Below are 17,885 nucleotides of genomic sequence, written 5' to 3'. Positions count from 1 at the left end.
TGAAATACAATTCCCCATTAACCCTTAAGATTTGTTAGCAGTGTTGATACTGAGTGACAGGTTTTCACAATGGGGACACTAGCTATTAGATTTCCTCCCCAGCTCTGTAATGACTGTCTTCACCAGATTTATTTTTTACCAAACTTGAATCTAACTATCTGAGGATGTTTTCGTATCAATTTGTGCAATCATGGCTGTATTCCTATTGAGAGGTTTTGTGAAAAATCTTTGAATTCTTAAATATTCCTATGTAAAACTATGATCCCCCTTCAGCGGTTGCTTCTACCTACCCCCCTGGGATAAAGATTTAAAGAAATGTGAAGCTACACTATTTGAAGACCTTTTCATAAAAGTTTTGTCCCAGTTGTTCAGAATAAAAAAAATCAACACCACATCTCCACTCTTGATTATTTCCACTTAGAGGAGAGTTTACCCCCTCATTTGAATATAACCCTTGAATTCCCTTAACCCAACAATGCTTTGTGGTACATTTGGATGAAATTTGCCCAGTGGTTCTAAATAAGTCATACAAATCTGCAAATAGGAAAATTTTATAAACGGATAGAGACAAAAAATATGTGATCAGAAAATAGAGATAAGCAATAAAAAAAAAACACGGAAAATCAAACACTACTTTGTAGAAGAAAAAAATGTTTTAATTTAAATTATCCAACTTCCTAAACATTGAATAAAATTATTGCATATATATAAATATGTTAATAACAAATAATTAAAATGATAGAAAGAGAATTATTGTCTCTAAATATGTAAAATAAAACAGTTACATGTAGCTGCTGAAACACTAATGAGGATGAATTATGGCTTTGTCATTCTTGAGAAGAAGATTTTTAAAGAATTTTCCTATATATTTCTATGTAAAACTTAATTAGGTTGGCCATTTTGGCACCGCCCTACCCCCGGGGGTCATGATTTGAACAAACTTGAATCTACACTACCTGAGGATGTTTCCCCATAAGTTTCATCTTTCCTGGCACAGTGGTTCTTGAGAAAAAGAATATGCCACCAAATTTTCATCAATTCCCAATTATCTCCCCTTGAATGAGGGCGTGGCCCTCCATTTGAACGAACTTGAATCCCCTTCACCAAAGGATGCTTTGTGGCAAGTTTGGTTGAAATTGGGACAAACAGACGGACAGACAGACAGACGGACGCCGGACAAAATGTGATCAGAAAAGCTCACTTGAGCTTTCAGCTCAGGTGAGCTAAAAAGGTGAAGATATCAAACACTGTTCAATCTCATAAAACCTACAAACAACACGATAGCAAGTCTGTGAACAGAAATTACTGCATTTCAATTTAATATTTTGACAATAAATTTCTGAATTTCCATACAATGTTTTTGACGACATCGGTAACTCCATGTTGTACGACATCTGCATATTTGAACAATACATTAATTGGTAAAATCTAGAGGAGTTCCGACTATTCAATGTACGCATATATATGCAGCGATGCAGTGGTCAACAGCAGTGTAAACAAGTGCTTTGCTGTGATTCATGATACTTTTAAAGCGATAACACATAACATATTTGAGTATATCGTACATGATTTCTTTTGGTAGTTGGAAAAGAACTTGTCCGCGGGCAGGCACCTGTTATCTAATTACTTGCCTACCAACCAAAACTTGTTGTCCCGGGCGTCGAGCAGTGCTATTTGTCTAGCCCTGATCCCTGATGAAACTGTGGCTTAACTATAACATTTTTAATTCTGTCAGAGAAAATTTCTTTTCTTTTAAAATCCAATGTCAAAAAGGTATATTTTTTTATAATGGCTTAATTATATTTATTACAGTGCCACTATAATTAAGATGTACTGTACCTGTAAATTACCTTTAGATTACCTGTAGTTTACCTGTAGATCACCTGTAGTTTACCTGTAGATTACCTGTAGATTACTTGTAGTTTACCTGTAGATTACCTGTAGTTTACCTGTAGATTACCTGTAGTTTACCTGTAGATTACCTCTGGATTACCTGTAGATAACCCGTAGTTTACTCGTAGATTACCTGTAGATTACCTGTAGTTTACCTGTAGATTACCTGTAGATTACCTGTAGTTTACCTATAGTTTACCTGTAGATTACCTGTATTTTTCCTGTAGATTACCTGTAGATTACCTGTAGTTAGATCTTTGTTGTTTATACAGGTATTACAGCGCCTCTATAATTAAGATGACTGGCGTACATGACACGAGTCTAGCGATCTGGTTGGCTGCTGTGACGGCTGGCGTTAATTTCATCTTTACGATTCTGGGCGTCTGGTTGGTGGAGAGGATTGGTCGGAGGCCTCTGATACTTGGCAGTCTACTGGGTAATTATTAGTAATATACATATAAATACTGAACAGTCTACTGGGTAATATATGTACTACAAATAAATACTGAACAGTTTACTGGGTAATATATGTATAAATAATAAGCAGTTTACTGGGTAATATATGTATAAATAATCAGCAGTCTACTGGGTAATATATGTATAAATAATCAGCAGTTTACTGGGTAATATATGTATAAATAAGAAGCAGTTTACTGGGAAATATATGTATAAATACTGAACAGTCTACTGGGTAATATATGTATAAATAATAAGCAGTTTACTGGGTAATATATGTATAAATAATCAGCAGTCTACTGGGTAATATATGTATAAATAATAGGCAGTTTACTGGGTAATATACGTATAAATACTGAACAGTTTACTGGGTAAAATATGTATAATACTTGGCAGTCTACTGGGTAATATACGTATAAATACTGAACAGTTTACTGGGTAATAAACGTAATTATAAATATTCAAGAGTCTACTGGGTAATTATTACTAATATACATTTAAATACTCGATATTTTATTGGGTAATATGCATAACTAGAGCAAAGCTCGTTGCAAAGCAACGAGTAGGTCTTCGGTCCTGTTTTGACTGGAGGTGACGTCAACAAAAGAATAGAAAGCAAGGAGCTAATCGTCTCCAGTCACTTTATAATTTCAATTCTGCATCAAAACCTTAAAAAATAAGCTATTTTTGGCTACTGCCTGTTTGACCGGAAGTGATATCGACGGACGGAAAATTAAGTTTGATGCTTCCAGTAACATATGTTACCCAATATTTGTCAAGAACGGCAAAAATATGCATTTTCTGACTACTTCCAGTTTGACCGGAAGTGATGTCGTCGGATGCATTTTTATGATTTCAATAGATTTAGCTTAATATTTTGAACAACTTTGCCTCTTGGACTTATTACAAATTCTCAATACTTTTTGAGATATCTGGAAAAAACTTTTGGCCCCTCTAGATCCCTTAATTTAGGGGTCAGCCCTTTTTATAAGATGTCATTTGAAAGACTCTTGTAATTCTGCAAAAATTTTGTTCTATATGTTTTAACAAAATATTTTTAGTTTAGAAGATAAAAATAATAATATGTGTAAATTTTCGCTCTTTTAGGCGTTCTAATTTTTTACCACTATATTGCACCATTTTGATTAGAGAAATTGAAAATCAAAAACTGCTATGTACAACTTCAATCCTTCTGTTGTGTAAAATTTCTGCTCCAGATTCTGTCATCTCAGAGCCTTTGTCTGGAAATGAAAGCCTATAAATTTTTGTTTAAATGGAAATAACTCAAAAGCAGAAGTGAGTTTTTGGAATGCTAGACAAAATTCTGATAGAGTTTAGTAACGTCTATAAACTCTGAAAATTTGAGCAAAATCCAGCGAGAAATGAGTGAAATATGAGGCCTCAAACTTGGCGTCTTGGAAAAGGGTAATGTATGTATAAATAGTGTACAGTCTACTGGGTAATATATGTATAAATACTGAACAGTTTACTGGGTAATATATGTATAAATACTGAACTGTCTACTGGGTAATATATGTATAAACAAATTAGAAGTATTTGTGGTGCTACCTATATTGTAATAGTTATCTTTGCAGGTGTGTTAGTTAGCTTGGTGATGCTAGCTGTAGGCTTTCAGTTAGCTGCTTTCCATTCACCACCCGTGACCTTCACTGAGTCTAATGGTACCTGTTCATCTTACAGGTAAGTTAATATAATGGAGTATTCTATGTTGAATTCTGTATTATTTCAAAGAAAATTTTATAGCCAATATCACATTTATTTATTTTTTTTTTTTGCAATGGCTGACTAATCTTCACTGCTTTAACTTCTGGTTGTTTATAATTTCAGATGGTGTGAAGACTGCACAGAAAATAAACATTGTGGATTTTGTTACATTGAACTTGGAAAATCCAGGGTTAATGGCTCATGTGTTGCTATGGCGACCAATCAGACAAGCGGGGCTGCGTGGGGGCGCTGTGACTCTGACCCTCAACCCCCTGATGTGGTATGGGCCAGTGATTACTGCCCCACGGACTACTCCTGGATTGGACTCCTGGGTCTAGTACTGTATCTCATGTTCTTCGCCCCCGGTAAGACCATAACATGGTTACATACTGTAATCTCTAAATCACTAAATTTTCGTTACACCTTATTTTCACGAAAAAGTCATTGACTCTTTATTGGACTTTTACGTATATATAAGTGCCAACTTTTATAGTTGACAGCTTACTTTTACACTAGATCAATGTGCAGTAGCTCTTTTACAATAAAATATTTACCTCTGTCAACATTTAATTCAACCAAAATAGCAGATTTATTTCAAAGCCTATATTGTAAATAAGTTGTCCTTAAAGAAAACGACAACCATCCAACCCTCAACTCCCTGTCTTAACATGTTGGTGCTTAACAACATTAGGGGCACTACGTACCTATGACCACGAGAAATGTGTTCTTATTCTTACCAATGCGGCACCTCCATACATGATGCAGGTTTAATTGTCAAGTAAAAGCAACCGTGAAAGTCAGTGCTTCTTGTAAAAGTCCATTAATGAGACAGAACTTTTTCAAATTGTTATTATTCACCGATATAATTGTAAGGAACACTTTAAACGCGGGAATAAAATTTTCCTGAGTTTATTGTCTCGCGTAATTACACGAAAAATAGAGTTTTTGCCAATAAAAAGTGATTTATAGTAAATAAGTTTGAGATTGCTAAAGTGTAGGCTTTTTTACACTGTTATATTCGTTAAGAATTCTAGAAATGGGTCCCATGCCATGGACTATAAAATCAGAAATTTATCCTTTATGTATTCTAGGAATGGTTTAGTTTAAGAAGTATTTTAATCATAATATACAAAGAGTACAATATGAATATGGATTGAACAGCAGGCCAAGGGCCTATATTAGTTCTCTCCATTTGAGATCAAGGTACACATGGTACAATTAAATTAATGTACATATTTTAAGTTCAACAAAACATGTATTATAAATTAATATTATTTATTAATAATTTCATTTCTCTTGTATCAAGCAATTTCATTGGCTGAATCATTCTGAGGAACATATAATATTTTGGATAACATAACTTGCCTACGTCACAATGAGTTACGTCAAAAACGTATTACTGCGCTTGACGTTATTTTTAAAATAATGCTCAATTTGAAGCCTTTTTCCAGAGTAAATGTTGTCTCGTTGTCTACACTGAAATCAAATTACAAGGAATGAAGTTTATTTCAACTTATGTTATCCGATATAATAAAACTTGGGGCAGTTTACGCTTTCTTATAAACCGCTTCGCGGTTTATAAAGCGTAAACTGCCCCAAGTTATGTTATATCGGATAACATAAGTTGAAATAAGCTTCATTCCTTAATTAATATTCTAGGAATGAGTCCCATGCCGTGGACTATAAACTCAGAAATTTATCCTTTATGAATTCTAGAAATGGGTTCCATGCCATGGACTATAAACTCAGAAATTTATCCATTATGAATTACAGGAATGGGTTCCATGCCGTGGACTATAAACTCAGTAATGTATCCTTTAATAATTACAGGACTGGATCCCATGCCATGGACTATAAACTCAGTAATTTATCCTTTATGAATTCTAGAAATGGGTTCCATGCCATGGACTATAAACTCAGAAATTTATCCATTATGAATTACAGGAATGGGTTCCATGCCGTGGACTATAAACTCAGTAATTTATCCTTTATGAATTACAGGAATGGATCGCATGCCATGGACTATAAACTCAGTAATTTATCCTTTATGAATTCTAGAAATGGGTTCTATGCCATGGACTATAAACTCAGAAATTTATCCATTATCAATTACAGGAATGGGTCCCATGCTGTGGACTATAAACTCAGAAATTTATCCTTTATGAATTACAGGAATGGGTCCCATGCCGTGGACTATAAACTCTGAAATTTATCCTTTATGAATTCTAGAAATGGGTCCCATGCCGTAGACTATAAACTCAGTAATTTATCCTTTATGAATTACAGGAATGGGTCCCATGCTGTGGACTATAAACTCAGTAATTTATCTATTATGAATTACAGGAATGGGTCCCATGCTGTGGACTATAAACTCAGAAATTTATCCATTATGAATTACAGGAATGGGTCCCATGCCGTGGACTATAAACTCAGAAATTCATCCTTTATGAATTACAGAAATGGGTCCCATGCTGTGGACTATAAACTCAGAAATTTATCCTTTATGAATTACAGGAATGGGTTCCATGCCGTGGACTATAAACTCAGAAACTTATCCTCTATGAATTACAGGAATGGGTCCCATGCCGTGGACTATAAACTCAGAAATTTATCCTTTATGAATTACAGGAATGGGTTCCATGCCTTGGACTATAAACTCAGAAATTTATCCTTTATGAATTGCAGGAATGGGTCCCATGCCGTGGACTATAAACTCAGAAATTTAATCTTTATGAATTACAGGAATGGGTTCCATGCCGTGGACTATAAACTCAGAAACGTATCCTCTATGAATTACAGGAATGGGTCCCGAGTCGTGGACTATAAACTCAGAAATTTTTCCTTTATGAATTCTAGAAATGCGTCCCATGCCGTGGACTATAAACTCAGTAATTTATCCTTTATGAATTACAGGAATGGTTCCCATGCCGTGGACTATAAACTCAGAAATTTATCCATTATGAATTACAGGAATGGGTCCCATGCTGTGGACTATAAACTCAGTAATTTATCTATTATGAATTACAGGAATGGGTGCCATGCTGTGGACTATAAACTCAGAAATTTATCCATTATGAATTACAGGAATGGGTCCCATGCCGTGGACTATAAACTCAGAAATTTATCCTTTATGAATTACAGGAATTGGTCCCATGGCGTGGACTATAAACTCTGAAATTTATCCTTTATGAATTACAGGAATGGGTCCCATGCCGTGGACTATAAACTCAGAAATTTATCCTTTATGAATTCTAGGGATGGGTCCCATGCTGTGGACTATAAACTCAGAAATTTATCCTTTATGAATTACAGGAATGGGTCCCATGCCATGGACTATAAACTCAGTAATTTATCCTTTATGAATTACAGGAATGGCTTCCATGCCATGGACTATAAACTCAGTAATTTATCCTTTATGAATTACAGGAATGGCTTCCATGCCGTGGACTATAAGCTCTGAAATTTATCCTTTATGAATTCAAGAAATGGGTCCCATGCCATGGACTATAAACTCAGTAATTTATCCTTTATGAATTACAGGAATGGGTCCCATGCCGTGGACTATTAACTCTGAAATTTATCCTTTATGAATTACAGGAATGGGTCCCATGCCGTGGACTATAAACTCAGTAATTTATCCATTATGAATTACAGGGATGGATCCCATGCCGTGGACTATAAACTCAGTAATTTATCCTCTATGAATTACAGGAATGGGTCCCATGCCGTGGACTATAAACTCAGAAATTTATCCATTATGAATTACAGGAATGGGTCCCATGCTGTGGACTATAAACTCAGTAATTTATCTATTATGAATTACAGGAATGGGTCCCATGCTGTGGACTATAAACTCAGAAATTTATCCATTATGAATTACAGGAATGGGTCCCATGCCGTGGACTATAATCTCAGTAATTTATCCTTTATGAATTACAGGAATGGGTCCCATGCCATGGACTATAAACTCAGAAACGATTCTTCTATGAATTACAGGAATGGGTCCCATGTCGCGGACTATAAACTCTGAAATTTTTCCTTTATGAATTCTAGAAATGGGTCCCATGCCGTGGACTATAAACTCAGTAATTTATCCTTTATGAATTACAGGAATGGGTCCCATGCCGTGGACTATAAACTCAGTAATTTATCCTTTATGAATTACAGGAATGGGTCCCATGCCGTGGACTATAAACTCAGAAATTTATCCATTATGAATTACAGGAATGGGTCCCATGCTGTGGACTATAAACTCAGTAATTTATCTATTATGAATTACAGGAATGGGTGCCATGCTGTGGACTATAAACTCAGAAATTTATCCTTTATGAATTACAGGAATGGGTCCCATGCCGTGGACTATAAACTCAGAAATTTATCCTTTATGAATTACAGGAATTGGTCCCATGGCGTGGACTATAAACTCTGAAATTTATCCTTTATGAATTCTAGGGATGGGTCCCATGCTGTGGACTATAAACTCAGAAATTTATCCTTTATGAATTCTAGGGATGGGTCCCATGCCATGGACTATAAACTCAGTAATTTATCCTTTATGAATTACAGGAATTGGTCCCATGCCATGGACTATAAACTCAGTAATTTATCCTTTATGAATTACAGGAATTGGTCCCATGGCGTGGACTATAAACTCTGAAATTTATCCTTTATGAATTACAGGAATGGGTCCCATGCCGTGGACTATAAACTCAGTAATTTATCCTTTATGAATTACAGGGATGGGTCCCATGCCGTGGACTATAAACTCAGCAATTTATCCTCTATGAATTACAGGAATGGGTCCCATGCCGTGGACTATAAACTCAGTAATTTATCTATTATGAATTACAGGAATGGGTCCCATGCCGTGGACTATAAACTCAGTAATTTATCCTTTATGAATTCTAGGAATGGGTCCCATGCCGTGGACTATAAACTCTGAAATTTATCCTTTATGAATTACAGGAATGGGTCCCATGATGTGGACTATAAACTCAGTAATTTATCCTTTATGAATTCTAGAAATGGGTCCCATGCCGTGGACTATAAACTCTGAAATTTATCCTTTATGAATTACAGGAATGGGTCCCACGCCGTGGACTATAAACTCAGAAATTTATCCATTATGAATTACAGGAATGGGTCCCATGCTGTGGACTATAAACTCAGTAATTTATCTATTATGAATTACAGGAATTGGTCCCATGCTGTGGACTATAAACTCAGAAATTTATCCATTATGAATTACAGGAATGGGTCCCATGCCGTGGACTATAAACTCAGAAATTCATCCTTTATGAATTACAGGAATGGGTCCCATGCCATTGACTATAATCTCAGTAATTTATCCTTTATGAATTACAGGAATGGGTTCCATGCCGTGGACTATAAAGTCAGAAACTTATCCTCTATGAATTACAGGAATGGGTCCCATGCCGTGGACTATAAACTCAGAAATTTATCCTTTATGAATTACAGGAATGGGTTCCATGCCTTGGACTATAAACTCAGAAATTTATCCTTTATGAATTGCAGGAATGGGTCCCATGCCGTGGACTATAAACTCAGAAACTTATCCTCTATGAATTACAGGAATGGGTCCCATGACGTGGACTATAAACTCAGAAATTTATCCTTTATGAATTACAGGAATGGGTTCCATGCCGTGGACTATAAACTCTGAAATTTTTCCTTTATGAATTCTAGAAATGGGTCCCATGCCGTGGACTATAAACTCAGAAATTTATCCATTATGAATTACAGGAATGGGTCCCATGCTGTGGACTATAAACTCAGTAATTTATCTATTATGAATTACAGGAATGGGTGCCATGCTGTGGACTATAAACTCAGAAATTTATCCACTATGAATTACAGGAATGGGTCCCATGCCGTGGACTATAAACTCAGAAATTTATCCTTTATGAATTACAGGAATTGGTTCCATGGCGTGGACTATAAACTCTGAAATTTATCCTTTATGAATTCTAGGGATGGGTCCCGTGCTGTGGACTATAAACTCAGTAATTTATCCTTTATGAATTCTAGGGATGGGTCCCATGCTGTGGACTATAAACTCAGAAATTTATCCTTTATGAATTCTAGGGATGGGTCCCATGCTGTGGACTATAAACTCAGTAATTTATCCTTTATGAGTTACAGGAATGGGTCCCATGCCATGGACTATAAACTCAGTAATTTATCCTTTATGAATTACAGGAATGGGTCCCATGCTGTGGACTATAAACTCAGTAATTTATCCTTTATGAATTACAGGAATGGGTCCCATGCTGTGGACTATAAACTCAGAAATTTATCCTTCATGAATTACAGGAATGGGTCCCATGCCGTGGACTATAAACTCAGAAATTTATCCTTTGTGGGCCAGAAGTATGGGAAATGCAATCTCCACGGCAACCTACTGGATTTTTTATTTGGTAGTGGCCATGACTTTCTTAACACTGACAGAGAGTATTACTAAGTATGGTGAGTTAACTTTTCAGGATTTGGGTGAGGTTATCATTATAGAATCATCATATTATTTGACTTACAGGTCATAGTCTTCTATCTGTTTATGATAAAATAAATATATTACACAATTATGTAATTATCAGAATGTACTGGTTACTTGTTGGGGAGTTGTTATTTTACAGGTACTTACTGTACTGGTTATTTTCTGTTTACAGGTACGTACTGGTTGTTTGTGATGGATTGTTTTCAGTACAGCTATTTACTGGTTATTTTCTGTTTACAGGTACGTACTGGTTGTTTGTGGGTGTCGTTTTGTGGACTCCTGTTTATTGCGGCAGCTTTGCCGGAGACTAAAGGTAAAAGTCTGGAGGAGGTAGAGACTCTCTTCCAGGGGTCCATGTGTCCGGGCTGAATTCTCCAGGAAATCCCGCAAAGCCGGGAATTCCACGTGACATAAAACAAAACCTTCTCCTGACCAGGAAATCACACAAATCAACGTAACACAATTAAAGCAAAACTCCTCTCCAGAAAATCTCACAAACAGGGAATTCCACGTGACATGGAGGGGGAACCAGGCAGCTAATCAGTGATGTGGGAACCAGCTTAATGTGATAACAGTCCAATGGACCTGTTATATTGTGATGTATGATAAGTAATGCTCAGTGCCTAATTCAGATCTCAGAGAGGTGGAGTCATAAAGTGCAATACCTACTTAACATTACATGTATAAATACAATGTAATTTTACTGTATTCTATTGCATTCCATGTGCCTTAAGTAATCATAACTGGGGAGCAATAACTTTACCAATTATCTTTCTCTGAGAGGTTATTTTGTGCCATGCATTCTTTAAAAATGCATTTTCTCATTCTTATTCTAGCTGTGATAATTATTTAAATATATGATATGGTTTTTATGTATATTCTGATATATGAGATATTAAAGGGTGCACAACTGATTTTTTTCTCTGAACAAGTTATTAAATTCAGTTAGTAGCTTAATTATAATTCTACTATATACTGTAAACTGATACTTAATTCATTAAAAGTGATCATATTTTATTTGTACATTTTTGTGTTGGTTATGGACTTTTTTGGGCAGCACTGACTTTTACAGTTAACTGGTTACTTTGACAATTAAACCTGTATCATGTACGGTGGTACTGAATTGATAAGAAAATCTTTTTAGTGGTCATAGGTGTGGTACAAGAGGCACTAACATATCAAAGCCGGTATTTAAGCATAAGTCGGTTGTCGTTTATTTCAAGGGCAACTTATTTGTGCTTTGAAATAACCCATTATTTTCCTGATATAACGTTGAGCTAAATATTTATATCCTAGAAGAGCTTCTGTACATTGTCCTAGTGTAAAAGTAAGCTGTCAACTGTAAAAGTCAGCGCTCCTTACAAAAGTCCTATTGTCTACTATAGTTCAAGATACATTATTATTTATTTACAGTAAAACTTGTTTAATCTGGACATCATTGGTTCCAAAAAAATAGACCAGAGGAAAAAACATTCCTGGCTGATTAAATATTTTAGACAAAGGCATTTAGTAAAATGAACTTAAAAAGTTTATATCATATATAATTTAATTTCACTTGTATCAAGCAGTTTCATTGGCTGAATCATTCAGAGGAACATATAATATTTTGGATAACATAACTTGCCTACGTCACAATGAGTTACGTCAAAAACGTATTACTCCGCTTGACGTTACTTTAAAAATAATGCTCAATTTGAAGTCTTTTTCCGGTGGAAATATTGTCTCATTGTCTAAACTGGAATTAAATTATAAGGAATGAAGCTAATTTCAACTTATGTTATCCGATATAACAAAACTTGGGGCAGTTTACACTTTCTTATAAACCGCTTCACGGTTTATAAAGCGTAAACTGCCCCAAGTTATGTTATATCGGATAACATAAGTTGAAATAAGCTTCATTCCTTAAATGTTAAGCAAGATGGTGGATTTCAAATCATCTGGATTAAACAGGTTTCACTGTCACTAACAACAAAGACGTGTAGAAAGTTGACTCAAACGTCAGTTAATGAGAAATACTGCTTTATAATTAGTGGCAGATCCAGGAATCTTGAAAAGGGGGAGGGGGCAGTTTTGCAGGTTTATCTCATTTTTGTGAATTTGGCGTGCCATATATATACTTACAGAAACATCTGTTTTATAGAAGCTTGGAGAAAGAATTATCAAAGATAATAAAATGTATAAAAACATAGAGCTGGTTACACAAGCTTGCCTCTCTGAGATTTTCACACATAAACTGCATCTGATATTTAATTTAGTGAATAAAAATATAAATTTTGTGGATAGGCAAGCGTGTGCTCTATGTTCAGAAACAAAATGTTCTGTAAAATAGATGAAAATTTACATGAAAATGAGAAATTTCGAAAATTGACCTATTTCCTTACCTCACTGTGACCTCTGTATATTCTAAATCTTAGAACCAAAACAAATTTTGTGGTAGGGGTGACAACAGGTTTTTATAGATAAATTGTTGGATCATTCTGAAAGACACCCAAAATCGGGGGCCAAATACTGGTCTTACCCTATCTTGTCCTTTAACCCGACCAGCCTCCATACTTTTAGCAACATCGAATGTAATGCAGTTGCTTAGAACAACTTAATATGTTTATTCATTCTTCTTAAAAAAAAATAACAAAATTAAGAGCTGAAGATTTAATAGCGCTAACCAACAGCACTGGATGGACAGTCGATAACGCCCCTCCGGCATGTGCAGGTCACGCCCCCACGTTGTATGTGGTCCCCATCTCTGTACAACCTAGCAAAGGAAATCATCGCATTAGGCTTATTTAGGACCCTCTCTTCACTGCACACTAAAGAGTTCTAATTCTATGGTATTTTTCAACAGTTAGAGTGATCTGCCCTTAGATCCTAATTTTAAAAAAAATTAATTTGCAGTATATTACTTAATTATTAATCAATTCAAATTAAAATGATGTAAAAAGGTCCATAACATATAACAAGTTGGACTAAATCAGAACACAGCATCTTACATTCCGCCCTCCGTACAGGTGCCCGCTTGGAAAGGGTCACCTCCAGCGAAGGGGTCCCCGCCGGTGATAGAGAAGGGGGTGGAGCTAACGCTCCCCGGGGTCCCTGTACACTCAGTCATGTTCTTGACGCGAAGATGGTAGGCGTTCACCCAACCCACCTATAAAAGGGGGAAATGTGGAAAAGATTCCCAAGTGAAAAAAATTTCAAACATATCACTCACAAATTGCCTATAAATTGCTTTAGAATCATTTAAAAGTGATTTGTTTCAGTGATTTGTAAGCAATTCATCTAACAAATCATGCTTAAATTACTTTCTTCTAAAATGATGACTATGATTTGGTTACAATTTGTTATGAAAGGGTGATTTGCTTGTGATTTCTTTCCCATTTCAGACAATTTCTGAGTGATTTGTTAAACTTAGGAAATTGTTACAATGATTTCTTCATGATTTGTTGAACTAAGCCATTCTTCAAAGTGATTTGAAGATGATTTGTTAACTTTATAGTCTTTCTTCTGGATGATTTGTAAATGACTTATTGATCTCATGGTCCTTCTTCAGAGTGATTTGAGAATGATTTACTTCTTAACTTCCGCCTGGCTTGCTGATTGGTCAGTATAGAAACTCTTCCGCCAATTTTCATCAATCAGATTTGAATTGAAATGAGAGCTAGGAGCTAGATTGTGCTGTTCTAAATTCATACCTCTCTTCTTTTGTTAAAACTGATGTTTTTTCCATAACCATGCAGAATATAGTTTTAAGGTATGTATAACTGTATTATGCTATCATTACCTCCTTAGATTTAGTTAATATTCCATATAATATGTTCACATGCAATTTATATTGTTCTTCTATCAACAACATAGTCGGTGGCAATTAATGTTTAAAATAAAATCTATGTAAAGCTATAAGCTTCAGCAAAGTACTGGTTTTTTTCAAAGTGTCTAGACAAATATTTATTTCAGATAAGAAAACATTGACCAAATTCTAAAAGTCAACAATTAATGCTTATGTCATATTCTGAATTTGGAGCCAAGTACATGTGTGTATATCTAAAATACATGATGCCATCTTTATGATGACACATTCTAGTAAAAGTTTATATTTTAAAATAATTTTACCAAAAATTTTTTGTTAATAAAATTACAACAAATACTGGTATGCATGCATGTGTGTTTCAAATATTTGAGGGATGGTTACATGAGCATCATGTGCCAGCACATACAAGTGTACAAGTGTGAATCCACCAGGAGTGATTTGAAAGTGATTTGTTAATTTTAAGTGATTTGTTTGCAATTTATTTGAAATGATTTGTTTGCAATTTATTTAGAGTGATTTGGTTGCGATTTGTTCAATAGAAGTGATTTCTACATGATTTATTCAAAGTGATTTCGTTGTGAGTTCAGGGTGATTTGCTTACAATTTGTTAGGAGTGATTTGTTAGCTCATTTGCATGGGAATTTGCATCACGCAAATCATCTTCAAATTACTGGTTCATAAGTGATTTCTTAAAGTGATTTGTTTGAGGATTTTTTTCACTTTGGATGTTATTATACACTAATGCACGAGCAAATCTTCCTAATGAAATGATAAAAATAAACAACAAAAAAATTATTGTAAGGTTGCTATGACATTACCTCATTTTGGACATTGAGAAGTTCATACCAAGTGGAACCAAATATGTGTAAGAAGCCGCCTTTTGTGACAAAACAGTCATTATCACGTAAAACTGCTAGGACTTTATGTTCCTCTCCGGCTATAGAAATAAAACACTAGATAAGTTAATCTCTACACTATTGTAGTGTTAGTCTCCAGCTATAGAAATATGACATTGGATAAGTTAATCTCTACACTATTATTGTGTTAGTCTCCAGCTATAGAAATAATACATTGGATAAGTTAATCTCTACACTATTGTTGTGTTAGTCTCCAGCTATAGAAATAATACATTGGATAAGTTAATCTCTACACTATTGTTGTGTAAGTCTCCAGCTATAGAAATAATACATTGGATAAGTTTATCTCTACACTATTGCTGTGTTAGTCTCCAGCTATAGAAATAATACATTGGATAAGTTTATCTCTACACTATTGCTGTGTTAGTCTCCAGCTATAGAAATAATACATTGGATAAGTTTATCTCTACACTATTGCTGTGTTAGTCTCCAGCTATAGAAATAAGACACTGGATAATTCAATATCTACATTATTGTTGTGTTAGTCTCCATTTATAGAAATTAGACACTGGAAATCTCTTAGTTAATCTCTATACTATTATTGTGTTAGTCTCCAGCTATAGAAATAATACATTGGATACGTTTATCTCTACACTATTGTAGTGTTAGTCTCCAGCTATAGAAATATGACATTGGATAAGTTAATCTCTACACTATTATTGTGTTAGTCTCCAGCTATAGAAATAATACATTGGATAAGTTTATCTCTACACTATTGCTGTGTTAGTCTCCAGCTATAGAAATAAGACACTGGATAATTTAATATCTACATTATTGTTGTGTTACTCTCCATTTATAGAAATTAGACACTGGAAATCTCTACATTATTGGTGTGTTACTCTTCATTTGTAGAAATTAGACACTGGAAATTTCTACATTATTAGTGTGTTACTCTTCATTTGTAGAAATTAGACACTGGAAATCTCTACATTATTGGTGTGTTACTCTCCAGTTAAAGAAATATGACATTGGATAGGTTAATCTCTACACTATTGTTGTGTTAGTCTTCAGCTATAGAGATAAAACATTGGATAAGTTAATCTCAACACTATTGTTGTGTTAGTCTCCAGCTATAGAAATAGGACATTGGATAAGTTTATCTCTACATTGTTTGTTGTGTTACTCTCCAGTTATAAAAATTAGACACTGGAAATCTCTATATTATGGTTTTGTTACTCTCCAGTTATAGAAATACGACATTGGATAAGTTAATCTCTACACTATTGTTGTGTTAGTCTCCAGTTATAGAAATAAGACACTGGATAAGTTAATCTCTACACTATTGTAGTGTTAGTCTCCAGTTATAGAAATAAGACATTGGATAAGTCAATCTCTACATTATTGTTATGTTAGTCTCCAGCTTTAGAAATAAGACATCGGATAAGTCAATCTCTGTTTTTGTGTTCTTCTCCAGCTATAGAAATGTGTCATTAGATAGGTAAATCTCTACACTATTGTTATGTGTAAGAGGCCGCCTTTTGTGACAAAACAGTCATTATCATGTAAAACTGCTAGGACTTTATGTTCCTCTCCGGCTATAGAAATAAAACGCTGAATAAGTTAATCTCTACATTATTGTAGTGTTCCTCTCCAGCTATAGAAATATGACATTGGATAAGTTAATATCTACACTATTGTTGTGTTAGTCTCCAGCTATAGAAATAATACATTGGATAAGTTAATCTCTACACTGTTGTTGTGTTAGTCTCCAGCTATAGAACTAGACACTGAATAAGTTAATCTCTACGCTATTGTTGTGTTAGTCTCCAGCTTTAGAAATAAGACACATGAAAGAGGCCAACAATGTCCTCTACAGAATCTTAGTAACTTACGTCCATCCCTGACGTAAATATCGTTATCATTTGTGTCCTACACAGAATCTTAGTAACTTACGTCCATCCCAGACGTAAATATCGTAATCATCGATGTCTTAAACAGAATCTTAGTAACTTACGTCCGTCCCTGATGTAAATATCATTATCATTTGTGTCCTACACAGAATCTTAGTAACTTACGTCCGTCCCTGACGTAAATATCGTAATCATTAGTGTCCTATACAGAATATTAGTAACTTACGTCCGTCCCTGGCGTAAATATCGTTGTCCGCCACACACAGGCATATCCCCCTCCGTAACGTATCGTGTATCGTGGCGCCCCCTACACTCCCTACCAACAGAAGAAACAGCCCTAGTGTTGTCATGACATCTACAAAGTACTAACGTGACCTCTACAAAGTACTAAGCTGACCTCTTGTAGATAAAGATATAGTCTCCCAGACGAGGAACTTTTTCTTATCTTTCTGCAGTGCTCTGTATTGTACGAATCGTTACAAAGAAAGTACATTTACATGGAGTGCTGCAGTTTCAAATCAATGTGATTTACAATTCGCAGAAATAAGGACTTTTTAACATTTTTTCTGTAAAAAAAGTTTTATAACTTCATATTTAAATATTTTTCGACACTTTAAGGGGGACGATCGGGACAATAGGTTAAGTCATGGAATGAAATTTCATAGCAAAGGCTCAAAAGCTTCTTGAGATATCGCTAGGAAATGAAAGTTTAACAAACAAACAGA

General features: G+C 35.0%; 1 protein-coding gene and 1 pseudogene across 1 annotated transcript; one reads left to right on the top strand and one right to left on the bottom strand.

Annotated features, from left to right (window-relative positions):
• The first annotated feature begins 2,021 nt into the window (after nt 1-2,021).
• LOC134258559 (proton myo-inositol cotransporter-like) lies at nt 2,022-11,502 on the top strand (annotated as a pseudogene).
• A 1,720-nt stretch (nt 11,503-13,222) lies between these two features.
• Nucleotides 13,223-17,569, bottom strand: LOC134258558 (uncharacterized). The gene is made up of 4 exons (XM_062741113.1): nt 17,387-17,569; nt 15,212-15,330; nt 13,576-13,733; nt 13,223-13,340 (listed from the first exon to the last, which is right to left on the bottom strand). Exons 1-4 carry the CDS (start codon nt 17,508-17,510, stop codon nt 13,247-13,249), a joined length of 495 nt encoding a protein of 164 aa, XP_062597097.1. The 5' UTR covers nt 17,511-17,569; the 3' UTR covers nt 13,223-13,246.
• Nucleotides 17,570-17,885: the final 316 nt, after the last annotated feature.

The sequence above is a fragment of the Saccostrea cucullata genome, unplaced genomic scaffold (assembly GCF_032062105.1).
Source record: "Saccostrea cucullata isolate Sc308-1 unplaced genomic scaffold, CSIRO_AGI_Scuc_v1 ctg16276, whole genome shotgun sequence".
Lineage (NCBI taxonomy): Eukaryota > Metazoa > Mollusca > Bivalvia > Ostreida > Ostreidae > Saccostrea > Saccostrea cuccullata.
Note: the sequence above shows the minus strand (reverse complement) of the source record. Positions and strands in the feature narration are given on the sequence as shown.

Bases quoted from the DNA above. Each gene is read 5' to 3' on its own strand.
- LOC134258558 (XM_062741113.1), bottom strand. From the start codon at position 17,510: ATGACAACACTAGGGCTGTTTCTTCTGTTGGTAGGGAGTGTAGGGGGC. The intron at 15,331-17,386 runs GTAAGTTACTAA...TTATTTCTATAG, and splicing joins TATTTACGCCAGGGACGGAC to CCGGAGAGGAACATAAAGTC. The intron at 13,341-13,575 runs GTAAGATGCTGT...TTCCTTTGCTAG, and splicing joins ACCTGTACGGAGGGCGGAAT to GTTGTACAGAGATGGGGACC.